This window comes from Salmo salar, chromosome ssa06 (genome assembly GCF_905237065.1).
Source record: "Salmo salar chromosome ssa06, Ssal_v3.1, whole genome shotgun sequence".
Taxonomy (NCBI): Eukaryota; Metazoa; Chordata; class Actinopteri; order Salmoniformes; family Salmonidae; genus Salmo; species Salmo salar.
In genome coordinates this window covers 35362539-35387194 of record NC_059447.1, presented here as the reverse complement: position 1 = coordinate 35387194, position 24656 = coordinate 35362539, and the positions used below count along the sequence as shown (strand labels likewise).

Genomic DNA, 24656 nt, shown 5'->3' with positions numbered 1-24656 from the left:
CTGGGCTGACGCACTGGAAGCCTGATGCGTGGGGCTGGTAGTGGAGGTACCAGACTGGAGATACGCACTTCAAGGCTAGTGCGAGGAGCGGGAACAGGACATACTGGACTGGGCTGATGCACTGGAAGCCTATTGCGTGGTGCTGGTGCTGGAGGTATCAGACTCGAGACACACACTTCAAAGCTAGTGCGAGGAGCAGGAAACACTGGACCGTAGAGGTGCACTGGTGGTCTCGAGCGCAGAACTGGCACCGCTCATACTGGCTGGGTGCCCACTTCCCCCTGGCAAATGCGGGGCGCTGGCACTGTGCACACCGGCCTGAAAATACCTGGCCTCGCCACAGTACGCACCACCCCTAAGCACGGGACCTGTCCAGTCATATGTCGCCTAAAAAAGGCACGGGGATTTGGCTTGGGGCTCAATCCTCGCCCAGCCAAACTACCCGTGTGCCCCCCCCCAAAATAATTATTGGGGCTGCCTCTCGGGCTCCCTTAACTCCTCCATAGCCCTGGAAATGCTCATCCTCATCTCCGCCCATGTCCATCCTTCTTCCTCCTGCTCCTTACCCCGCTGCTTGGTCCGTGGTTGGTGGGTAGTTCTGTCACGGTAGTCGAAGAGATTAGACCAAGGCGCAGCGTGTTGCGTGCTCATCATTATTTTATTAAAACGTGAACACAAAAAAAACAAGAAAGCGACAGAATGACAGTTTCGCAGGCTATACTAAAAGCAATGCAAAAATAACTACCAACAAAGGGACAGGTGGAAAACAAGCTCCTTAAGTATGACTCTCAATCAGAAACAACGATGTACAGCTGTTCCTGATTGAGAGCCACACCAGGCAAACAAAGAAATACACAACATAGAAAACCTAGAATACAAAACAAGAACATAAACCAAAAACCCCGGAACACATAAATACAACACCCTTCTAAGTACACACACACCCCGAACCATATAAAACAAATACCCCTCTACCTAAATACCTAGCCCAAATCACATGAAACAAACACCCCCTGCCACGTCCTGACCAAACTAAAATAACAAATAACCCCTTATACTGGTCAGGACGTGACATATATTGTATGCTCCATATATATATATATATATATATATATATATATATATATATATATAATTTTATACTAATGCAATTGCTCAGGTGGGAGGACAAAGAGACCAGAGGTGGCGGGTTGGGATGTAGGGTTTGAGCATAGCCTTAAGGTAGGGCAGGGCAATTCCTCTTGCTGCTCCATATGCAAATATTGTGGTCTTGCCTATGTTAATGTAGATAAAACAACATTTTATCTGCATTAACATTCTACTTTTTAAAATTAATCTCAGTTTAAGGAACTGTATAGTGTATAGTGGCACTCGGTATAGTGGCATTTCATGGCATCCTTTTTCATTGGGGTATAAAAATGAGGTAACATGCATGTAAAATCCATTTGTCATCCATCACCATTAGGAAAGGCAAAGAACTCACAAATGAAAAGAGACAAATGGTCGTTGACTTTCATAAACCAGGCAATGGGTACAAAAAAATACTGTGCCTTTAGAAAGTATTCACACCCCTTTACTTTTTCCACATTTTGTTGTGTTACAGCCTGAATTTAAAATTGATTAAATTGAGATTTTGTGTCACTGGCCTACACACAATACCCCGTAATGTCAAAGTGGAATTATGTTTTTAGAAATGTTTACAAATTGATAAAAATGAAAAGCTGAAATGTCTTGAGTCAGTAAGTATTCAACACCTTTGTTATGTTAAGCCTAAATAAGTTCAGGAATAAAAATGTGCTTAACAAGTCATGTAATAAGTTGTATGGACTCACTCTGTGTGCAATAATAGTGTTTAACATGATTTTTGAATGACTACCTCATCTCTGTACCCCACACATACAATTATCTGTAAGATCCCTCAGTCAAGCAATGAATTTCAAGCACAGATTCAACCACAAAGACCAGGGAGGTTTTCCAATGCCTTGCAAAGAAGAGCACCTATTGGTAGATGAGTAAAAACATGTATATTGAATATCCCTTTGAGCATGGTGAAGTTATTAATTACACTTTGGATGGTGTATCAATACACTTAGTCACTACAAAGAAACAGGTGTCCTTCCTAACTCAGTTGCGGAGAGGAAGGAAACTGCTCAAGGCTTTTACCATGAGGCCAATGGTGACTTGAAAGCAGTTACAGTGTTTAATGGCTGTGATAGGAGAAAACTGTGGATGGATCAACATCATTGTAGTTACACCACAATACGAACCTAAATGACTGAGTGAAAAGAAGGAAGCCTGTACAGAATAAAAAATATTCCAAAACATGCATCATGTTTGCAATAAGGCTCTAAAGTAAAACTGCAAAAAAATGTGGCAAGGAAATTAACTTCATGTCCTGAATACAAAGTATTATGTTTGGGGCAAATCCAACACAACACATCACTGAGTACTACTCTGGCTGCATCATGTTATGGGTATGCTTGTCATCGGCAAGGACTAGGGAGATTTTTTTGATAAAACAAAACAGAATAGAGCTAATCACAGGCAAAATCCTAGAGGAAAACCTGGTTGAGTCTCCTTTCCAACAGACACTGTGAGACAAATTCCCCTTTCAGCAGGATAATAACCTAAAACACAAGGCGAAATATACACTGGAGTTGCTTACCAAGACGACATTGAATGTTCCTGAGTGGCCTAGTTACAGTTTTGACTTAAATTGTCTTGAAAATCTATGGCAAGACTTGAAAATGGCTGTCTAGCAATGATCAACAACCAACTTGACAGAGCTTGAAGAATTTTTAAAAGAATAATGTGCAAATATTGTGCAATCCAGGTGTGCAAAGGTCTTAGAGACTTAGCCAGAAAGACTAACAGCTGTAATGGCTGCCAAATATGATTCTACATGTATTGACTCAGGGGTATGAATACTTATGCAAATGAGATTTCTCTATTTCATTTTTTATAAATTTGCTAAAATGCCCAAAAATATGTTAACTTTGTCATTATGGGGTATTCAGACTGTAACACAACAAAATGTGGAATAAGTCAAGGGGTATGAATACTTTCTGAAGCCACTGTATACCGCTTACCACAATTAGGGCAACAATTATGTTTAAAACTACTGGAACAGTGGTGAACTTGCCTGGTATTGGACCCAAGTGTATATTGTCCCCATGCACAGTGAGGAAGAGAGGGAAAGGAGGGAAAGAAATGTCCAATAGCCACAGTTGGAGAATTACAGAATTTGGTCGCATTTTGGGGTCACCAAGTCTCCAAATCTATAATTAGACGCCACCTCCATGCCAATAGGCTATTTGGAAGGGTTGCCATAAAAAGCCTTTATTGACACACACACGCACACAAATGTGAACAACTGTAGTTTTCTAAACAGCATTGGTACTTGTATTGGAACTGGGTGCTATGGCCAGATGAGATGAAAACAAAGCTCTTTGGCCACGCCAAAGAAGGAGGCATATGCAGGAAAGTCCTGGGGACTTCTGCTACAAGACCATGGTGCTTGCCTACGGAGCTGTGAGGGGAACGGCACCTCCGTACCTTCAGGCTCTGATCAGTCCCTACACCCAAACAAGGGCACTGCGTTCATCCACCTCTGGCCTGCTGGCCCCCCTACCTCTGCGGAAGCACAGTTCCCGCTCAGCCCACTCAAAACTGTTCGCTGCTCTGGCACCCCAATGGTGGAACAAGCTCCCTCACGACGCCAGGACAGTGGAGTCAATCACCACCTTCCGGAGACACCTGAAACCCCACCTCTTTAAGGAATACCTGGGATAGGATTAAGTAATCCTTCTTGTATTATTTATTATATAGTCTTTTTTTGCTCATCTTTATCAAATGTGCCAATAATTTCAGATGCGACTGTAACTGGTCGGCCAAGTATTGCTGTTCCATTTTCAACGTTACTGGGAGTCCCTCTTATAGGAAAGAGAAAAATGTCAGTATTTATTGTATTTGGCCTTGCCACAACTTTCCATTTCTATTTGTGTGCTTTTTCTCAAATGTGCCTAAACCCATTTAACACAACACTAAACATGCGGTTAGAAAAGGCACATTCTAAAATCTAAACGTTTCATAAAGTCTGAGTGGTCAACAAAGCTGTCTATAAATGCAGTTCATATGTGTGGCAGTGCTTACATTTAGATAGCCATGCATGCTACATACATTCTATAATTTAAAGGTTAATGATAACCACATGTTTTTGGAAAGGAAGTGATAAAGATATGGCTGGCATGAGGGTAATATTGAATAAGGTGATGTTGGGTGGTGCATTTGTGTGCATGTGCAAGGTGTGTACATTTTGGGTAGAGGGTTGTTTTCTTGTAGGTGTGTCTCTAAGTGTGAGTAAGTGAGTTATTAAGACAAATAAGGTATTGAATTTCAACCCGTGACCCCTGCGCAAATTCTATAACTATACAAACTGAACAACTAATGCTAATATGCAAAATTTTTAACTGGGCTTTATGTTACAGTCTGCGTCCTGCGCTGCACAGGGCCTGATGGAAAACACAGGCAGGTCTGTGGATGTGGCTGCTCTGCTACCCATGGCTCTGTGCCCAGATCCCAGTATAGTGTTCCTTGGTTAGCAGAGAGGGAATGTCCTGGAATGGTTACTAGATCTACAAAACACAATGGGCTGAGTTTAATGGTGTTGGATGGTTTTTATGACTGAAAAATTCATTTATAGTGAGGAGAACCATGGAAGGAGAGTGATAGAAGTTGATCTTCTCTCTCTGTCAATTTGAAGTGCAGTATGTTCCCAGATCACAATTTATTATTTTACTCTTTAGTGGTAAGTCTCATACTGTATATCCATATTGACCAGCTCATCTCATTAACACTGATTAACATTTGTGATGATAATCGTCAATCCTAAAACTGGCCATTCACAACACATGTAGACAGTGGAGTTGGAGTATGACCTCTGATGTCTGGAGCATTGAGGAACAGACACTGTTTAGGTAACACACACACACTCAGACATACATAGACACATGCGCACACACAGCAGAAAGACATTTCACCTTGAGGTGGGTTTCTGCACATAGTGCACAGCTGTCTTTGTTGCCAGTAGTGGGACATATACATTAAAAACATTGTTCAGATTACCTTTGGTCTTCACTGAAATGTTTTAGATTAATTGTATCCTTTCATCCATTTTTGGTTGTTAAACAATTTGACATTGGCTGTCTCAAAGTCTCTGATCTGTGGCCTTTATACACTGCTCAAAAAAATAAAGGGAACACTTAAACAACACAATGTAACTCCAAGTCAATCACACTTCTGTGAAATCAAACTGTCCACTTAGGAAGCAACACTGATTGACACTACATTTCACATGCTGTTGTGCAAATGGAATAGACAACAGGTGGAAATTATAGGCAATTAGCAAGACACCCCCAATAAAGGAGTGGTTCTGCAGGTGGGGACCACAGACCACTTCTCAGTTCCTATGCTTCCTGGCTGATGTTTTGGTCACTTTTGAATGCTGGCGGTGCTTTCACTCTAGTGGTAGCATGAGACGGAGTCTACAACCCACACAAGTGGCTCAGGTAGTGCAGCTCATCCAGGATGGCACATCAATGCGAGCTGTGGCAAGAAGGTTTGCTGTGTCTGTCAGAGTAGTGTCCAGAGCATGGAGGCGCTACCAGGAGACAGGCCAGTACATCAGGAGACGTGGAGGAGGCCGTAGGAGGGCAACAACCCAGCAGCAGGACCGCTACCTCCGCCTTTGTGCAAGGAGGAGCACTGCCAGAGCCCTGCAAAATGACCTCCGGCAGGCCACAAATGTGCATGTGTCTGCTCAAACGGTCAGAAACAGACTCCATGAGGGTGGTATGAGGGCCCGACGTCCACAGGTGGGGGTTGTGCTTACAGCCCAACACCGTGCAGGACGTTTGGCATTTGCCAGAGAACACCAAGATTGGCAAATTCGCCACTGGCGCCCTGTGTTCTTCACAGATTAAAGCAGGTTCACACTCAGCACATGTGACAGACGTGACAGTCTGGAGACGCCGTGGAGAACGTTCTGCTGCCTGCAACATCCTCCAGCATGACCGGTTTGGCGGTGGGTCAGTCATGGAGTGGGGTGGCATTTCTTTGGGGGGCCGCACAGCCCTCCATGTGCTCGCCAGAGGTAGCCTGACTGCCATTAGGTACCGAGATGAGATCCTCAGACCCCTTGTGAGACCATATGCTGGTGCGGTTGGCCCTGGGTTCCTCCTAATGCAAGACAATGCTATACCTCATGTGGCTGGAGTGTGTCAGCAGTTCCTGCAAGAGGAAGGCATTGATGCTATGGACTGGCCCACCCGTTCCCCAGACCTGAATCCAATTGAGCACATCTGGGACATCATGTCTCGCTCCATCCACCAACGCCACGTTGCACCACAGACTGTCCAGGAGTTGGCGGATGCTTTAGTCCAGGTCTGGGAGGAGATCCCTCAGGAGACCATCCGCCACCTCATCAGGAGCATGCCCGGGCGTTGTAGGGAGGTCATACAGGCACGTGGAGGCCACACACAATACTGAGCCTCATTTTGACTTGTTTTAATGACATTACATCAAAGTTGGATCAGCCTGTAGTGTGGTTTTCCACTTTAATTTTGAGTGTGACTCCAAATCCAGACCTCCATGGGTTGATAAATTGGATTTCCATTGATTATTTTTGTGTGATTTTGTTGTCAGCACATTCAACTATGTAAAGATAAAAGTATTTAATAAGATTATTTCATTCATTCAGATCTAGGATATGTTATTTTAGTGTTCCCTTAATTTTTTTGAGTAGTTGTATATATTTTTTTGTGTGTGTGTGTATAGGTCATAGAACTTCCATAAGAACACTGGCTCCTTTAGAACAGTGTTTGAATGAACTGGTCAATCACCAAAGCACTATTAAGAAGCTGACAGCTGCCAATTGAAATATACTGCTCAAAAAAATAAAGGGAACACTTAAACAACACATCCTAGATCTGAATGAAATAAATAATCTTATTAAATACTTTTTTCTTTACATAGTTGAATGTGCTGACAACAAAATCACACAAAAATAATCAATGGAAATCCAATTTATCAACCCATGGAGGTCTGGATTTGGAGTCACACTCAATATTAAAGTGGAAAACCACACTACAGGCTGATCCAACTTTGATGTAATGTCCTTAAAACAAGCCAAAATGAGGCTCAGTAGTGTGTGTGGCCTCCACGTGCCTGTATGACCTCCCTACAACGCCTGGGCATGCTCCTGATGAGGTGGCGGATGGTCTCCTGATGGATCTCCTCCCAGACCTGGACTAAAGCATCCGCCAACTCCTGGACAGTCTGTGGTGCAACGTGGCGTTGGTGGATGGAGCGAGACATGATGTCCCAGATGTGCTCAATTGGATTCAGGTCTGGGGAACGGGCGGGCCAGTCCATAGCATCAATGCCTTCCTCTTGCAGGAACTGCTGACACACTCCAGCCACATGAGGTCTAGCATTGTCTTGCATTAGGAGGAACCCAGGGCCAACCGCACCAGCATATGGTCTCACAAGGGGTCTGAGGATCTCATCTCGGTACCTAATGGCAGTCAGGCTACCTCTGGCGAGCACATGGAGGGCTGTGCGGCCCCCCAAAGAAATGCCACCCCACACCATGACTGACCCACCGCCAAACCGGTCATGCTGGAGGATGTTGCAGGCAGCAGAACGTTCTCCACGGCGTCTCCAGACTGTCACGTCTGTCACATGTGCTGAGTGTGAACCTGCTTTCATCTGTGAAGAACACAGGGCGCCAGTGGCGAATTTGCCAATCTTGGTGTTCTCTGGCAAATGCCAAACGTCCTGCACGGTGTTGGGCTGTAAGCACAACCCCCACCTGTGGACGTCGGGCCGTCATACCACCCTCATGGAGTCTGTTTCTGACCATTTGAGCAGACACATGCACATTTGTGGCCTGCCGGAGGTCATTTTGCAGGGCTCTGGCAGTGCTCCTCCTTGCACAAAGGCGGAGGTAGCGGTCCTGCTGCTGGGTTGTTGCCCTCCTACGGCCTCCTCCACGTCTCCTGATGTACTGGCCTGTCTCCTGGTAGCGCCTCCATGCTCTGGACACTACGCTGACAGACACAGCAAACCTTCTTGCCACAGCTCGCATTGATGTGCCATCCTGGATGAGCTGCACTACCTGAGCCACTTGTGTGGGTTGTAGACTCCGTCTCATGCTACCACTAGAGTGAAAGCACCGCCAGCATTCAAAAGTGACCAAAACATCAGCCAGGAAGCATAGGAACTGAGAAGTGGTCTGTGGTCCCCACCTGCAGAACCACTCCTTTATTGGGGGTGTCTTGCTAATTGCCTATAATTTCCACCTGTTGTCTATTCCATTTGCACAACAGCATGTGAAATTTATTGTCAATCAGTGTCGCTTCCTAAGTGGACAGTTTGATTTCACAGAAGTGTGATTGACTTGGAGTTACATTGTGTTGTTTAAGTGTTCCCTTTATTTTTTTGAGCAGTATATATAAATATATATATAGTGCAAAATAAGGGTTATTTGGCTTTTAACCATAGCGGATCCCTTTTTGGTGCTATCTAGAACCTTTTTTTAAGGTTCTATAAAGAACCATACTCATATATAGCACCAAAAAGAGTTTCGCTATGGTTATAACCCTTTTTGGTGCTAGATAGAACCCTTTTTAATGGTTCTTTATAGAACCTTTATGGAGAATAGTTATATAAAGAACCTTTCTCAATCTCAGAGGTTCGACAAAGAACCTTTTGGATAACCATGCAAGTTTTATTTTTATTTTGGTTAGGCATGTTATATTGCTACAATTCCATAGGTGTTATTATTGTGTTATTTGACAAGTTGGATCAGGCATGCCAGCTCTGGAACACCGAGGGGTCCCTGAGGGGAGAATTGAGAACTGATTTAGTCAACAGTTCTCAATTGACACAAGGCCATACGTGAGTCTTTCACAAGACACCGTCACTGGCCACAGTCATAATTAACATGTAAAAACATAACACAACAGGTTAGATCAACTGGAATGACACTCTCACTCACGGTAAAACCACACCCCAAAATATTCGAATGAACTGCCACCCCTACATTTTAATTATCACAAAAAGATGAACAAACCCTTTTCTGAACTGCAAATAACCATTAAAGGGCACAAACCCTTACCAAATAATCCTTGAGGAAACCTATTTTCTAAGTGTGTAACCCTGTATTTAAAAAAAAAAATTCACCACAGGGTTTGAACTTGTTGCCAAGAAAGTGGACTGAACTTATTTGTGTGAAGTATATCTGTGTTTTGTAATTGCTGGCTGAGCAGCCGTTGACAAAGCAAAACAAAGAAGCTGCCAGTGACAGTCACTCACCACTCAGCAAACATCCTGTTTCCTCTGAGCTTATAAGACCTGTCCAATCATAAAAAAACTATACAGACTATAATTGTTACTAATTATAGGACTTAGGAAATAATGTGGGTTAAGTGAGAGTACTAAGTTATTTCACAGTGCTGTGTTCTCTCACTCCAACTTTATATAGACATCTAGACATGCAGGGGGGGGGGGCAGCGCGGGATCTTGAGAAACTCCTGCTCCTTTCCTGTTTACTCTCAGTGCTTCCACAGTTAGGCACGCATGCCTTAGTGAAGTGCATTGGCGGTTTTTTGAGGAGCAGTCACTGTGTCTCCAGGAAATCATTATTTTTCTGACTGACTGAGCTTGGCGACAGTCAGAATGCTAGAAGCTGTTGTGTTATCTGGACTGGAGTGAGCGGCTGCTGAGACACCTGACCATCACAGTGGGCCCTGCCCTCATCATCAGCCTCTATCTGAGAGTTATTGGCTTTTGAAAGACGTCACTACCCAGCTGACTTACTTGAATCACAAATCACTCAGGGTGAATCCATTGAAAGAGAGCCCCTCCAACTTTTGAAAACAGTGCATAATGCCCAAAGAGAGCCTCCTCTGATGGGCTGAGTAATTTTGTCTCTGTATAGATGCACCCTATTTTTCTCTCTTCTTTGTTTTTCCTCTAACTTCTTTTTGTTTAAATAAAACATTCCTAACACTCTGACACTCTGGATCCTCCTTGGTGATGTTGCATCTTTTGTGTTGATCTGAATCTAAATCAGTAACATGCATAATCTCTTCTACATCATATGGGAACAATTAGAGGAGAATAAATTGCAGAGCAAGATTAGAATTTACTCTTTCATTCTCTGTTTTCCCCCCAAAAGTGAGGAAAGACACATTCTTTGTGTGGACAAAGGGTTGATTCTGCTGCAGCAGAGCCGACAGTGAGGGTCGAGTCAGAGATGGGGCCGTGGGTCTACTGGGTGAAGGCCAGTGTGGTTGTGTTGAACTGGGACAACACATTCCAACACTGCAGCAATGGGCTCTGGGGCTCTCTCAATGCCCTCTCTGTTTCTGTCACCTCAGAAATGACAAGAACGATGTCCCCTCTGGGCCTGGCCTGTGGCCATAGTTCTTCTGAATGTGAGAAGCAGGGGAGGGCTTTGAGAAAATATGAGAATGAAAGAGAGATGGGGAGGGGGGAGAGGACGTGCTGAAGTGGTTTCAAACATCTATTTCTGAACATTAAGGCGCCTATGAATATCTAAAAACAAAGTAATTTATGTTTTTTTGTTTGTAGGCCCCACTGCTTTGGCTTCTGTGCTGTAGGCCCTTCTTCAGTCCAGCAGCTCTGAGACACTGGTCTGCTTGTTTATTCAGGGGAGGCCCAGGGACCGAGGGTAGCTTGACATTTCCTTTCAGTGTGTCAAGAGAAAGACACATTCATTTGTCAAGCACCCCATATTTCCTGTCTCACATTAAACCCACTATTAGTCTTAACTGTATGCAATAAGTGGGCTTTTCTAAATCTCATTGCTTCAAAAGCAATTACATAATATTGAAATGAAATGATGTGTCATTGTGTATGTAAGGCGTGTTCCCTCTATTGTAGACAGCTACAGCAGTTTTAGGAAATAGGTTTTCATCATGATTCAAGATTTTGTAGTAAAAGAGAGACCAGTCAGTGGACCAGGCCAGGGTGAGTCATTTGCTGGGCAAGAGCCCCAGGGTATAGCTATCTAACAAAATATAACATAGGACAAAACGGTCCTATATATTCAACAGAATTAATCCAAATATGTAATAAAAACAGCTGGTGTTATTGGTGTGAGCAATGGAACTTCCAAAGATATTGACGAAAGAAAGAAAGAGAAATTAAACTGAGCAACTTTGTAAAGCAGTGGGTGGATTGCTCCACCTTGTGGAAAAGCCCTTCTCAAGCCCCTCTTCAAAAGCAGCTTTAATACCTAATTGCGTTGAAGGGAGTAAACTCTAAAAGTTGAACAGTGAAAATAACTGATCTTCATGATCTTAGATCTGTATGGCCAGTTGAAATGGAAGTTGTCCTCTAGCCTAATGATGGCTGGTTACATTTGAACTATGGTAGGCTTTCCTTTTTAACAACATTTGTTTAAAGTTAACCATACACTGTGTGCACAGGAATATCTATTTCCAAAGACCAAGAACACTTTATTGCAGGAAATTAGCTTTAACGGTCAACTTTGGGCATGAAAACGGTCAAACTCCTCCGCTTTCTCAATTTTCAAACAGAAGATTTCGCCCTTGGGTTAACTGGAGATACAGTATTTGGGTTGACCTGGCTATAACCTAAAGTAGTAGGCTTAAAAGAAAATGCCTGAGAGGAGTACCACATCCGGTTTTCAGCAGAAAATGAAGCTTATGTTGAATTAGCTGTATCCCTGAAAACCGGATACATCCGGTTGTTGGAAACTTATCCTGGTTTGGTCATCTGGAATGATCAGGACAGTTGTGAACAATTGCTGATTGGTGGAATATGGTATGTGCAAGCAATTGTGAGGAGGAGGGACTGCAAAATTGGGGAGGAGTGTGATACTGCGTCCCAGGTACAACACAACCAGCTTCTCAACGAAATAGCATAGCCATAGTGGAATAGTAGTTTACGTTTCTATGTACTCATTCATCCTTTTATGATTGATCAAAATGAAAAGTGGAATATCTGTCTGAGGAGTTTGCTTACAACACGATCAATCCTTGACAATGAGTGGTAAGTTGGAAATTAAGATTTCTTCTTATCATGTTTATTTTCTAAATTTCTTTTACAGATGATATTACAGAATTTCTTACCTGACTTTTTCAGATAAAGTTAGATGACTAAATCGGTGGTGAAAAGTTGTGGCACTGAATGACACTTCACCCTCCTTATTGTCTTGTCAGTCACAGTTATTTTTGGTATTGTAAGCTCCTTTCAAATAATGTAGTAAATATTCATATTGCCAAGTAGTCTGAGGGGTGTTTATTTTTATTTTGAGATGTTGACACTGCTCTTGGAAAAAGTTGTTCTTGATAAAAAGGGTCTCACGATATCTGTTTTCTATTGACTACATGAGTAGTCTGCATGAGCAAAAGAGAGATGACAGGAAAAGATTCCACAGGACACAGATGTGTTTCGACCTGTCTGTCTGTTCGCGAGGGGGGCGTGGTTATGGAGCACTTACCCCCTCATTGTCTCTGAATAGTTCACTTTAAAACATATATTACGTGGCTTCAGAGTTCTGCAGAAAAATGGGCTGTCAGCTATGACACGGCACCTTAAATTGGAAAAAATCTATTTTGGTTATTGAATTACAGTAAGGGAAGGGGATTTACACCCGGTAATGGAATTATGGTAACGGAATTAGATCATGGGTCCCTGATCTGTACAACTAAACGTGTCGAGAGTCTCAATTGAACAAGTTTTTTCTTAGTCCAGGGAGTTGGCTCAACTGCTCCTAAGTAGTTGAGGAGGTCTTTGTCTGCTATCGCAGTAGGTTTTTAAGTGTGTGATATGAATCACACCAGTGTTTGCATTCTTGAGCTCTGAGACAGATTGAATGTCCTCCCTATCATTGTTTACGACCCACCAACCAACCTTGTGCAACACCAGGAGAAATCTGAGTAAATCACTGGTGCAGATAATGCACCATCAAATGTGTTCATAGTACTAGAAGTTAATCCTACATCCTGGTATACAGTGCATTCGGAAAGTATTCAGACCCCTTGACTTTTTCAACATTTTGTTACATTATAGCCTTATTCTAAAATTGATTAAATCGTTTTTTCCCCATCAATCTACACAATACCCCATAATGACAAAGCAAAAACAGGTTCTTAGAATATTTTGCAAATGTATACAAAAAAAAACTGAACTATCACACTTCCATAAGTATTCAGACCCTTTACTCAGTACTTTGTTGAAGCACATTTGGCAGTGATTACATCCTCAAGTCTTCTTGGTATGACACTACAAGCTTGGCACAGCTGTATTTGGGGAATTTCTCCCAGTCTTCTCTGCAGATCCTCTCAAGCTCTGTCAGGTTGGATGGGGAGCGTCACTGCACAGCTATTTTCAGATCTTTCCAGAGATGTTCGATGGGGTTCAAGTCTGGGCTCTGGGTGGAGACTTGTCACGAAGCCACTCCTGCGTTGTCTTGGCTGTGTGCTTGGGGTCGTTGTCCTGTTGGAAAATGAACCTTCAACCCAGTCTGAGGTCCTGAGTACTCTGGAGCAGGTTTTCATCAAGGATCTCTCTGTACTTTGCTCCGTTCATCTTTCTCTCGATCCTGACTAGTCTTCCATTCCCTGCTGCTGAAAAACATCCCCACAGCATGATACTGCCACCACTGTGCTTCACCGTAGGGATGTTGCCAGGTTTCCTCCTGGCGTGACACTTGGCATTCATGCCAAAGAGTTCAATCTTGGTTTCATTAAACCAGAGAACCTAGTTTCTCATGGTCAGAGTCCTTTAGGTGCCGTTTGGCATACTCCAAGCGGGCTGTCATATGCCTTTTACTGAGGAGTGGCTTCCATCTGGCCACTCTACCATAAATGCCTGATTGGTGGAGTGCCGCAGAGATGATTGTCCTTCTGGAAGGTTCTCCCATCTCCACAGAGGACCTCTGGAGCGCTGTCAGAGTGACAATCGGGTTCTTGGTCACCTACCTGACCAAGGCCCTTCTCCCCCAATTGCTCAATTTGGCCGTGCGGCCAGCTCCAGGAAGAGTCTTGGTGGTTCCAGAATTTTTCCATTTAAGAATGATGGAGGCCACTTTGTTCTTGGGGACCTTCAATGCTACAGAATATTTTTGGTACCCTTCCCCAGATCTGTGCCTCGACATAATCCTATCTCGGAACTCTACGGACAATTCCTTCGACGTCATGGCTTGGTTTTTGCTCTAACATGTACTGTCAACTGTGGGACCTTATATATAGTCAGGTGTTTCTTTACAAATCATGTCCAATCAATTGAATTTACCACAGGTGGACTCAAGTTGTAGAATCAAGTTGTAGAAACATCTCAGGATGCACCTGAGCTCAATTTCACGTATCATAGCAAAGGGTCTGAATACTTACGTAAATAAGGTATTTCTGTTTTTTAGCAAACATTTCCAAAACCTGTTTTCACATTGTGGGGTATTGTGTGTAGATGGATGAGGAAACAAATTACTTAATACATTTTAGAATAAGGCTGTAACGTAACAAAATGTGGAAAAAGTCAAGGGGTCTGAATACTTTCCGAATGTTCTGTAATGTATGTTAAATGTGAAATAATCCCCTCCAGCTTTCATTGGAGCGCAGCCAGAAAAGTAAATCCTTCTGCTCCTTCTCACAATGCAGCAGACAATGGCCAAAAACTGTATTATGAACATAGTTTGAGCCTGTTCTCTTTATAACACAGAATAACTTTGGCTCCTCTTTCAAACCAGTCTTGTATTAACTTGCTTCCTCTGTACCAGGCATCACAGTATTGGTGAAGGATTATGACACGGGACAAGAAGAGGGGCGGCCGGTGTCCCCGTTCTCTGAGGAGTGCTGTGAGGAGCTGTGGGACCGGGTGGAGGGGGTGAGGCACAAGCTGACCCGCATCCTGAACCCAGCCAAGCTCACCCCCTACCTGAGGCAGTGCAAGGTCATCGACGAGCAGGATGAGGATGAGGTCCTCAACTCCACCCAGTACCCACTACGTATCAGCAAGGCTGGTGAGAGAGAGGGAGGTAGAGGGAATTGGTGGGAGCGAAAAAGAGAGGGAGAATGAGAGAAAAATTATGGAAGGGAATGAGAAGAGTGTAAAAGGTAAGTGAGAGGAGGCAGGGAGAGAAGGGGTAGGTCGGAGAGAATGAGGTAAGTAGGGGTTTGTGCCGTGTGAGAAAAAGGTGGTTAGGAAGGATAGCAAGAGGGGAGTGAGAGACAGAGGGAGGGGAGACGGGTATGAGTAACGAGGCAGGAGATCATGATGAAAGGAATGAAGGGTTGGCCACTAGCTAGGTAAAGGAGAGGGGGAGATAAAGGAGGAGGTAGACAGATGGGGAGTGAAAAAGACAGGGAGAGAGGAAGAAACAGAGAGATGAGGTTAGAGAGGTGACAAAAAATGACCTGGAACATGAGCAGCTTTCACACTTGTGTCAGTACAGTACTTACAGTGTCTCCATCTTCAGGATGTATTGTCGTCCTCATCTTATAAACTTTAATGATGTCATAACTGTTAATCAGGACGTTTGATTGACATCCTGCATGGGCGGGGCCAGCGTGGCCTGCAGGCCTTCATGGAGTCTTTGGAGTTCTACCACCCCGAGCAATACACTCAGCTCACTGGACAACAGCCCACCCAGCGCTGCTCCATCATCTTGGGTAAGGATTTGTCCTCAAATATCCCCCTTCCACTCCTGTATGACCAGTGTTCCCCCATCCCCCATTTACCTCCACTGCTGTGTCCCCCCCAGATGAGGAGGGTCCAGAGGGCCTGACTCAGTTCCTGCTGCTCGAGGTGCGTAAGCTGAGGGAGCAGCTGCGGGGGAGCCGCGTGTGTGAGCGCCGCCTGTCTCAGCGTTGCCGTGTGGCCGAGGAGGAGCGCAGCCGGGCTGAACGCAAGACACTGGACCTACGACATGACCGGCTGCAGATGGAGAGGTACACCACACGGAACCACACATACAGGGCTTAAATAACTGTGAGACAAATGACAGTATGAGAAGCATTAAAGTTTGATTCATTGACCTTCACAGGTAAAACCACACAAACATCTGGTTGTTATCCACAGGGCCCAACAATGTGCACTACACCCAAGGTGAATGACAGTATTCAGACCGGAATTTGAAACATCGAGAATGATATACATAAACTACATTCATGATGAGCCATGGTCCATGGCTGTCATACATTTCTTTAATAGGGATGTACAGTTTCTATGTCCAGTGTACTGAGAGCTGGCTGAATGTGTCTCCCACAGGCTGCGTCAGGACTGGGAGGCAGGCTGCAGGGAGCTGGGCCGGCTGAAGGACAGACACCTGGAACAGGCTGTGAAATACTCTCGTGCCCTGGAGGATCAGGCCAAGGCCTCCGCACGTGAGAGAGAGCTACTGGAACAGGTATAGAGAGGAGAGGGGGACAAAGGGTCTGATGGGTTGTTGAAGGAGAGGGAAGGTGACTGGGACAGAAGAAAGCAGCTGGTGAAAGATAAAAGGGTGGATGGAGGGTATACATTTATTTTAAAGAGCTGTTGGGACATGCCTTTATAGGAAGCCTTTTCCCTGGTAGGATTCCCTTGTAATATTCTTACTCAACCTTTTCTACAGATGGAGCAGCTGAAGACCAGACTGATGGAGGCAGAGAAACAGACTGACAGTAGCCCTGCCTCTACGGCGCCAGTCAGAAGGAACAGTAGTGTCGCCCATCGCACGAACGGCACCCCCGCTGTTCCGGAGAAGAGTGAGAAGCCACTACAGCACATTGACATTCACAAGTCAGGTCACATTGAAACACAGGTGAGAGCCACCACTCAGAGGGAATCTGATTCACCCTGTGAGTTTGTGATGTTTTCCCGCTCCGACAGTGCTGCTCTAACTCTTGTGTTGTTCCGTTTTCACCTCAGGCTCTGTTGGACATCCTGAAGCAGGACCGCAGTGAGGCAGCAGAGCAGAGACACGAGCTGTGTGGCAACATCGCCAGACTACAAGGAGAGCTGGAGAGCTCTGAGGATTTCAGGGACAAGGTGAGAGCAGAGAAAGAGCCTATTCACGCCATTCTGTCCCGTAAATTTACTCTCAGAAGTCACTGAGCTGATGATAGTTTTTCAAGTTGTCTTTGTTAAGGTTTCATAAAGTGTTAAAACATGCCTCTTGTATATCAACACAATTGTATTATTCTGTCTTTGATGGTATGGTGTGTTGTGTTGTGAAGCTGGAGTCTCAGTGTGAGCAGCTGCAGCTGAAGGTGAGGACTCTCCAGCTGGACTGGGAGACAGAACAGAAAAGGAGCATATCCTACTTCAACCAGATTATGGAGCTGGAGAAGGAGAGGGACCAGGTCAGTAGGTCTGAGTAGGGATATGGGTTAGAATCAACGAATCAATGTGTGGTAAGGTTTTTGTTTCTGTTGGTTTAAATAGTTCATGGCTGTTTGGACACTGAATGCACATGCACAGAGGAATGTTGAGGTCGGAGTGTTGAGTTTGAGGCCTTTTTGCTGGATAATATAAGGCCTTTCTCTACATAGTTGTCCCATTACTCACCGTAATACATCATTTTTGTCTAGTCACGCAGGTGTTTCCACTACTCAGTATCTCCCCCACTCAGTGTCTGTCTGTCTCCTCATAACTCATCTCTTTGGCACGTTCTCTCCTTCTGATACTGTAAATCCTTCAGGCTCTGCGCAGTCGAGACAGCCTGCAGTTGGAGTATACTGACTGCCTATTGGACAAGAACCGCCTACGTAAACGCATCGCAGAGCTTCAGGCCAATCTAGAGCAGCAGCAAAGAGAGCTGGAGAAAGAGAAGGACAGGAGCAGGGAGCAGAGTTCCCCCTGTTTGCACTGTGTGAGTCTCAGCTACTGTGTGTACACACATACTGTGTACACACTTTTGATTATACTTGCACAACACAAGTGTGTTTCCCTATTCTGTCAGACATACAGTTTCACACACTCACAAAAATATGATAATCAAATTACAGTGTGGACCTGTTAGCCTTCTCCTGTACTCTTCTAATGTGATTGTCTCTCTGTCCCTCTCCTAGTCTCACCTGTCTCTGTGCAGCGAGGACCAGTGCTACGGGCCCTGCTGCTCCCTAGACCTCAGCCCTCTGCCCAACGGCACTCACCAGCTGCTCTGCAAGGTCAGGGTTCATCGCCATCTTATCATCTTCATTGGCAGCAGCTAGAATATTAGCAACATTATAGTGTTACCATCAACAGCAGCCACAACATTTATCTCTTCATAATCATGTAATAAATATTCCTTGAAGAGTGTGGCAATGTGGCTGTCCAACCTGTCTTTTCATTTGACTCATTCACAGAGTTGTACTTAAGTAGGTACCATTGAGCTGATCCCCATAACAATAATGATCATTTTACTTGGCATGGTTATTCATGGTCTACCTACAGAGAATATTATTTTTTAGATCAGGGTGAAGCAACTCATGTGTGCTAATTAGGTCACATTGTTGTTTTGCATGGAGTTAGAGATATGATGTTTTATGTATTTTTTCTTTCACTTTTGTTTTTTACCTACTTCACTTGCTTTGGCAATGTTAACATATGTTTCCCATGCCAATAAAGCTCCTTGAATTGAATTGAATTGATGTTGCCAGAGAGGAATTTGTGTAACTGTCAGCATGTTGGTACCTGTAGGATACCTTTCAGTGAACAGATGTTGATGACGTCTCTGTTTTCATTTCTGTGTCACAGTCTCCCTCTACAGGCCAAACCCATGACCACTCCGAAGGTAAGCCTATATTTCAATTCAAATCAAATCCAATGTTATTTGTCACATGCACCGAATACAACGGACCTTACAGTGACATTCTGACTTAACTAACAATGCAATTTTAAGAAAAATACCAACAAAAATAAGAAATAAAAGTAACAAATAATTAAAGAGCAGCAGTAAAATAACAATAGCGAGGCTATATACAGGGGGTAGAGTTGAGATGAATGCAGTGTTTCCCAACCAGGTGTACTAGGACCTATCCATAGGGGGTACTTGAGAAGACTCACCAGACCATAGGCTTACTGGTAAATGCACACGAGGGGGTACTTCAAGGGTACTCTGGGCAGAGCAAAATATACTTTGTGGTACAGTAACGGAAAAAGGTTGGGGACAACTGGATTAGGGGATTCAGGTTTTGCAAGGATAGCATTGAAGAAAAGAGCATTCCTGAGTTAATCCCTCTTTTTTCATGTTTGCTTTATTTATTCAACATTTTTACATCACTGTAGCTGATGAAGGATAAACCTTGTATTTGAACTACTGTTTGAATAAGACATGATAGAAATAGGCATGGCCAAAACAAATGTTTTTTTTTTTTTGACAACTTTGATGAGAGAGGATAGGCTTGGACTTCTAAATACATTATTTTGTCTGCAGGTTCCCGCTCAAACTCAGAGGACAATCTCTTGACACCAGTGAGTTGTTGAATTACTCCACAACACTTTGTGATATTCCAACATATCAAAGCATCATGTCTCATCTAGTATTCATCTGTATTATATTAACAAATGTATTTTTCTCACTGAACAGTTTAGCTGTGAATACACACAGTATATGTGGATTGCTGAATAATTAATCAACTTTTTCAAGTTGTCAAGGAGACAATGAATAGGTTTAAATTGTGGGCCTGCATCGATGCTTTAGTCATTGTCTATTTCCCTTTTTGTTTGTGTCCTGTGTGTTTTACAGACAGTGGACAGTGAGAGGGATGTTAACAGGCTCTCCATCTTCCCCTTCCCTCCCTGTATGAACTCCATCAACCGCAGGGTCAACATAGAGTATGTCATACCCATAGAATTAGGAATTAGAGTTATTATTAATTTAAGAGGATATTTATGGTCATACCATAGCAAGTCAGCTTTTACATTATTCTCTAATATGGAGATATCACTCTCTTAAATCCCATGTTATGCTGTACATGCATTTAAAACTAAATAAATTATGATGAAAACTCCTCTATTGTGATCTTATCCCTTTACAGGTTTGACCTGGACTCCTGGGGCAGTGATGAGAATGAGAACCTCACAGGTTTGGTTCAGTTCAGTACATCCCCACCTGTCTGTCTAAGTCTATAGCAACCTGTAATACCTGTAACCCCTGCTAAGTATAGATGTGTGTAGTGATGTCTCATTATGTTGTGTTTCAGGAGTCCAGAGTGAGGTCTCCCTGTCGAACTCCTGTAGCTCCCTGCATTCTCACCTCTTCCCCCCTGACCTCGTCAACCTGCCCCCTGTCCCACCCCATAAACCCAACTACAGCAGTCTCGGGTATGTCTCCATCTCTTTGCTGCCTACATCAGGGCAGCTAATCCAACGTAGTGTAGGTACACTTGCTAACCCATTATGGTGTGAGATATAATCTTAACTGTATACTGATAAGTGCAATTACCATCTCTCTTTCCACTTCCTCTTTCAGTTTCAAGCCCCTGTCCCCCGTACCTAGTCCCCCCACCATGCCCAAAAGAGGAAGAGGCTGCCTGGCAGATGACATCACCATCATTGGGGGCAACCGCACAGGCATCTTTGTTAGCAGCGTCAGAGCTGGTTCTCCTGCTGAGCAGTGTGGTCTGAAGGAGGGCAGTGAGTTACTGGAGGTGAGAAACAGAGGCATACAGACAGATGGACAGGCAAACAGATAGTAGAAAAACAGCCACACAGGCCTGAGTATAACTGTCACTCTCCTCCCTGCCCAGCTGGAGAAGGTTCTGTTTGGTGGGGGCAGTGTGCTGATGGGCCAGTGCACTGGAGAGGTGGCCCACTTCTCTCTGCAGTGGTGGACAGAGCCCTCTTCTCTCAAACACCAGACCAACACAGAGGGTGAAGTTCTGAGACAGCTTTTACAGTTGTTTTCCTTGACTGATGTGCTTTTTCAGTACAGTACACCTTTATAGTGTATGGTCTTGGCCTTTATCCAGGCGTCAGACTGTTTATAGAACAAAACAAGATAAAAGAATAGAGTGTGTGTAACTAACTGCCCACCCCTTTTCCTCTTCTCAGCCTACTCCAAGTTATGTTCCCAGCTCCCTTCTCCTACCTTCTACGGTGCTGACTCCTTCTACGTGCGTGTCAACCTGGACCTGGACCCTCATAGCGACCTGCCCTGTCTGGGGGTACGCTGTGATGACATAATACACGTCACTGACACCCGTTACAATGGGAAGTACCAGTGGCGCTGCACCCTGGTGAACCCCCGCACAGCCAAGCCCCTGCAGGCGGGGGTCATGCCCAATTACAACCGGTAAGGGAGAGGTGCCATGTACTGTAATAATACCTTTGTGACAGAGTTCAAATGAACGGGTTATATAATGTAAGACATTTTAATAAGCATGAGAAGAAGATTAAACGTTCCATTAATCTATAAGAGACAGTTGTGCAAATGTTTAGCTTTGTTAGACTGCACTCACAGACTGCATGGGACACGTAGTGATAAATGTGTATCCCCTAAATCTTTCTCTATCTCAGAGCCCAGCAGCTGTTATTGGTGAGGTTACGTACCATAGCCCTGGAGCAGAATGATTTCAAGAAGAAAGTAAGTCTCCTCTTGTCCCTACTCAAATCAAAATCAAATCAAATCAAATGTATTTATATAGCCCTTCGTACATCAGCTGATATCTCAAAGTGCTGTACAGAAACCCAGCCTAAAACCCCAAACAGCAAGCAATGCATGTGAAAGAAGCACGGTGGCTAGGAAAAATTCCCTAGGAAAAACTCCCTAGAAAGGCCAAAAACCTAGGAAGAAACCTAGAGAGGAACCAGGCTATGAGGGGTGGCCAGTCCTCTTCTTGCAGTGCCGGGTGGATATCATAACAGAACATGGTCAAGATGTTAAAATGTTAAAATGTTCATAAATGACCAGCATGGTCAAATAATAATAATCATAGTAGTTGTCGAGGGTGCAACAAGCACGTCCGGTGAACAGATCAGGGTTCCATAGCCGCAGGCAGAACAGTTGAAACTGGAGCAGCAGCACGGCCAGGTGGACTGGGGACAGCAAGGAGTCATCATGCCAGGTAGTCCTGAGGCATGGTCCTAGGGCTCAGGTCCTCCGAGAGAAAGAAAGAAAGAGAGAAAGAGAGAATTAGAGAGAGCACATTTAAATTCACACAGGACACCGGATAAGACAAGAGAAATACTCCAGATGTAACAAACTGACCCTAGCCCCCCGACACATAAACTACTGCAGCATAAATACTGTGTGTGAATCTCTGGTAACCAAGGGTAACCAGACTACTAATTCCTCCATTCCTCACTGTAGGTATCCAAGAAGGGCTCTGAGCGTGTGCGATTGGTCAAGGCTGTGTCCCCCAGCTGTCGTGGGATTGGTTCCACCCCACAGGTCCTTTACACACTCAGCAACCGTAAGCTCCTCCCATATGACTTTATTGATATTTTTGTTTGTCCTTTGAAGACTATAGTAAGATAAAAATGCATGAACCTAAATGTGTGTGTGTGTCTTTGCTCAGGTCACGAGGAGCACCTGATTCCTTATAGTATGGTCCAGCCAATACAGGTCAAGACCAAACGGCCTGTCATCTTCTCCCCCTCCCTACTCTCTCGCGGCCTCATAGAGAGACTGCTTCAGCCAGCAGAGTCTGGACTGGACTTCAACACCTGCCAACCAGGTACACACACACACACACACACACACACACACACACACACACACACACCACACGGTTATTTACATACTGTCACTACACACTCAATTTCAGAAGCACTAGTTGCATGCTTGTTGTCCTTCTTGCATGGTCGGCTGTGTTTTAAAGTAATTACTTGTAGATATGTTGTCTCTCTATCGCTTCTCATGGAGTGATGTATTTCAGAGCCAATCCAGGCCACAGAGAGAAATGATAAGAGTGTTTTCCTGCTAGATGCTTCCACCCCAGAGCAGGCTCTTGGAATCAGTCTGCAGTCTATTCAGGATGTAATAAGCCAGGTATACACTCTTTCATTCATTCATTCTCTCTCTCTCTCTTTCTCTCTCTCACACATACAAAAAAACACTTCCCATGGGGCAAAAACTGGTTGTGTCAATTTGTATTTTTTATTTAACCTTTATTTAACTAGGCAAGTCAGTCAGAAATAAATTCTTATTTACAATGATGGCCTACCCTCCTCTAACCCGGACGACGCTGGGCCAATTGTGCACCACCCTATGGGACTCCCGATCACGGCCGGTTGTTATACAGCCTGTAATCTAACCAGGGTCTGTAGTGACGCCTCTAGCACTGAGATGCAGTGCCTTTGACCACTGTGCCACTTGGGAGCCCCAAAATGTTGCTTCCACGATATTTCAACAAGAAAATGTTATGTAATGATGTTTAATCGACATAAAAACTGATTGGATTTGAAAAAAGTCATCAACGTAAGGGAATTTTGTCTTTTTTTCCATCAAAGATTTTATCTTAATCCAATGACATGGTGACATTTTTTGTTGATTTCACATTGAATTCATGTTAGTTGACAACTTCACCTAATGTAAATCAAAACTAGATGTTGAACTGATGTCTGTACCCAGTGGGTTACCTCTCCCATATCAGTTTCTGTGTCTTGTCTCTCAGGACAAGCACTGTCTGTTGGAGCTGGGCTTGAGTAGTGTGGAGGGCCTCCTGAGGCAGGGGGTCTACCCTATCGTCATTAATATCCGACCCAAGAACAAAAAACACAAGAAGCTAAAGTAGGTGCCTGACTGACTATCTGTATTTGTGTGTGTTTACAAGACACTTTTAGATCATAAGTTATTCTATTTTTGTAGTTGTATGTTCTCTAATCCAATTTATAAATACTAGTTACAAAGTCTATCTATTTTGCCCCATTGACAGGAAGTTGCTGACCGGGCGAGGGGAGGATGGCGTGATGGAGGAGGTGTGTCAGGCGGACGAGCAGCAGCTGGAGACCCTGCCCCTGCTCTACCACACTTTGGAACCCAGCACCTGGAGCTGCACCGAGGATCTGCTTCTCGCCATACGCAATGTCATCCACAGCCAGCAGAAGGCACTGCTGTGGGTTGAGTTGGAAAGGCTCCAATAGATCCCAATGTTTATCGCCCAATTTTATTGTTTTACTAAGCTACATTTTATACAATTAAAGATACATTTCACACACACCCATTTAGAAACCTAGTTCTACCGCAGTAAAAAGGAAGTTTCATGTTCATATGATGAATTAAACCTTAGTAGTAACGTGTCTTTATGTTTTTATGTTGTATTTCTTGTCTACCTATGCTAAACATCAGCATTAAACAACCTTCATTAGTTAACAGAGCATCTTTTTTAATTCTTGAATAATTTATAATAATACATGGAATTTGTATAGCGCTTTTCTAACACCCATAGACATTAATATTAGTAGTTGCGGTTTGCCTACATTTGCCTTTGGTCACTAGTCACAATACAATAGCTTTTGAAAGTTATTCTAAAAATAAAGTACATAAACTGCTTTATGGTTAGGAAAACTTTTGGCCTTTAGAATGTTGCTTTCTAGACAACTGGAAACTCGGAAAAAACGAGAGCTTAAAGGCGCTGCATGGTCAATACGTCATCTGCATTGACCATACAGTATTCATTGCAATGCGGCCTCCG

The 24656-nt window shown here is 43.9% G+C and overlaps 1 protein-coding gene across 2 annotated transcripts; it reads left to right on the top strand.

The window, feature by feature from the left end:
- The first annotated feature begins 11911 nt into the window (after positions 1–11911).
- LOC106607148 (caspase recruitment domain-containing protein 10) lies at positions 11912–24334 on the top strand. 2 transcript variants are annotated; one of them, XR_006770223.1, is made up of 24 exons: positions 11912–12102; positions 14831–15073; positions 15585–15722; positions 15815–16001; positions 16321–16459; positions 16667–16855; positions 16963–17082; positions 17271–17396; positions 17735–17905; positions 18105–18203; positions 18775–18811; positions 19454–19491; positions 19766–19854; positions 20058–20104; positions 20223–20343; positions 20492–20669; positions 20769–20892; positions 21073–21313; positions 21538–21604; positions 22331–22433; positions 22539–22697; positions 22855–23011; positions 23637–23752; positions 23898–24135. XR_006770223.1 is itself a non-coding variant. In XM_014203779.2 (24 exons), the coding sequence occupies exons 1-24, from the start codon at positions 12096–12098 to the stop codon at positions 24103–24105; spliced, it is 3060 nt and encodes a 1019-aa protein (XP_014059254.1). In that variant the 5' UTR covers positions 11912–12095; the 3' UTR covers positions 24106–24334. The 2 variants fall into 2 exon arrangements, 1 of the variants encoding a protein (XP_014059254.1); XM_014203779.2 differs by having other exon boundaries at positions 22899–23011; positions 23898–24334.
- Positions 24335–24656: the final 322 nt, after the last annotated feature.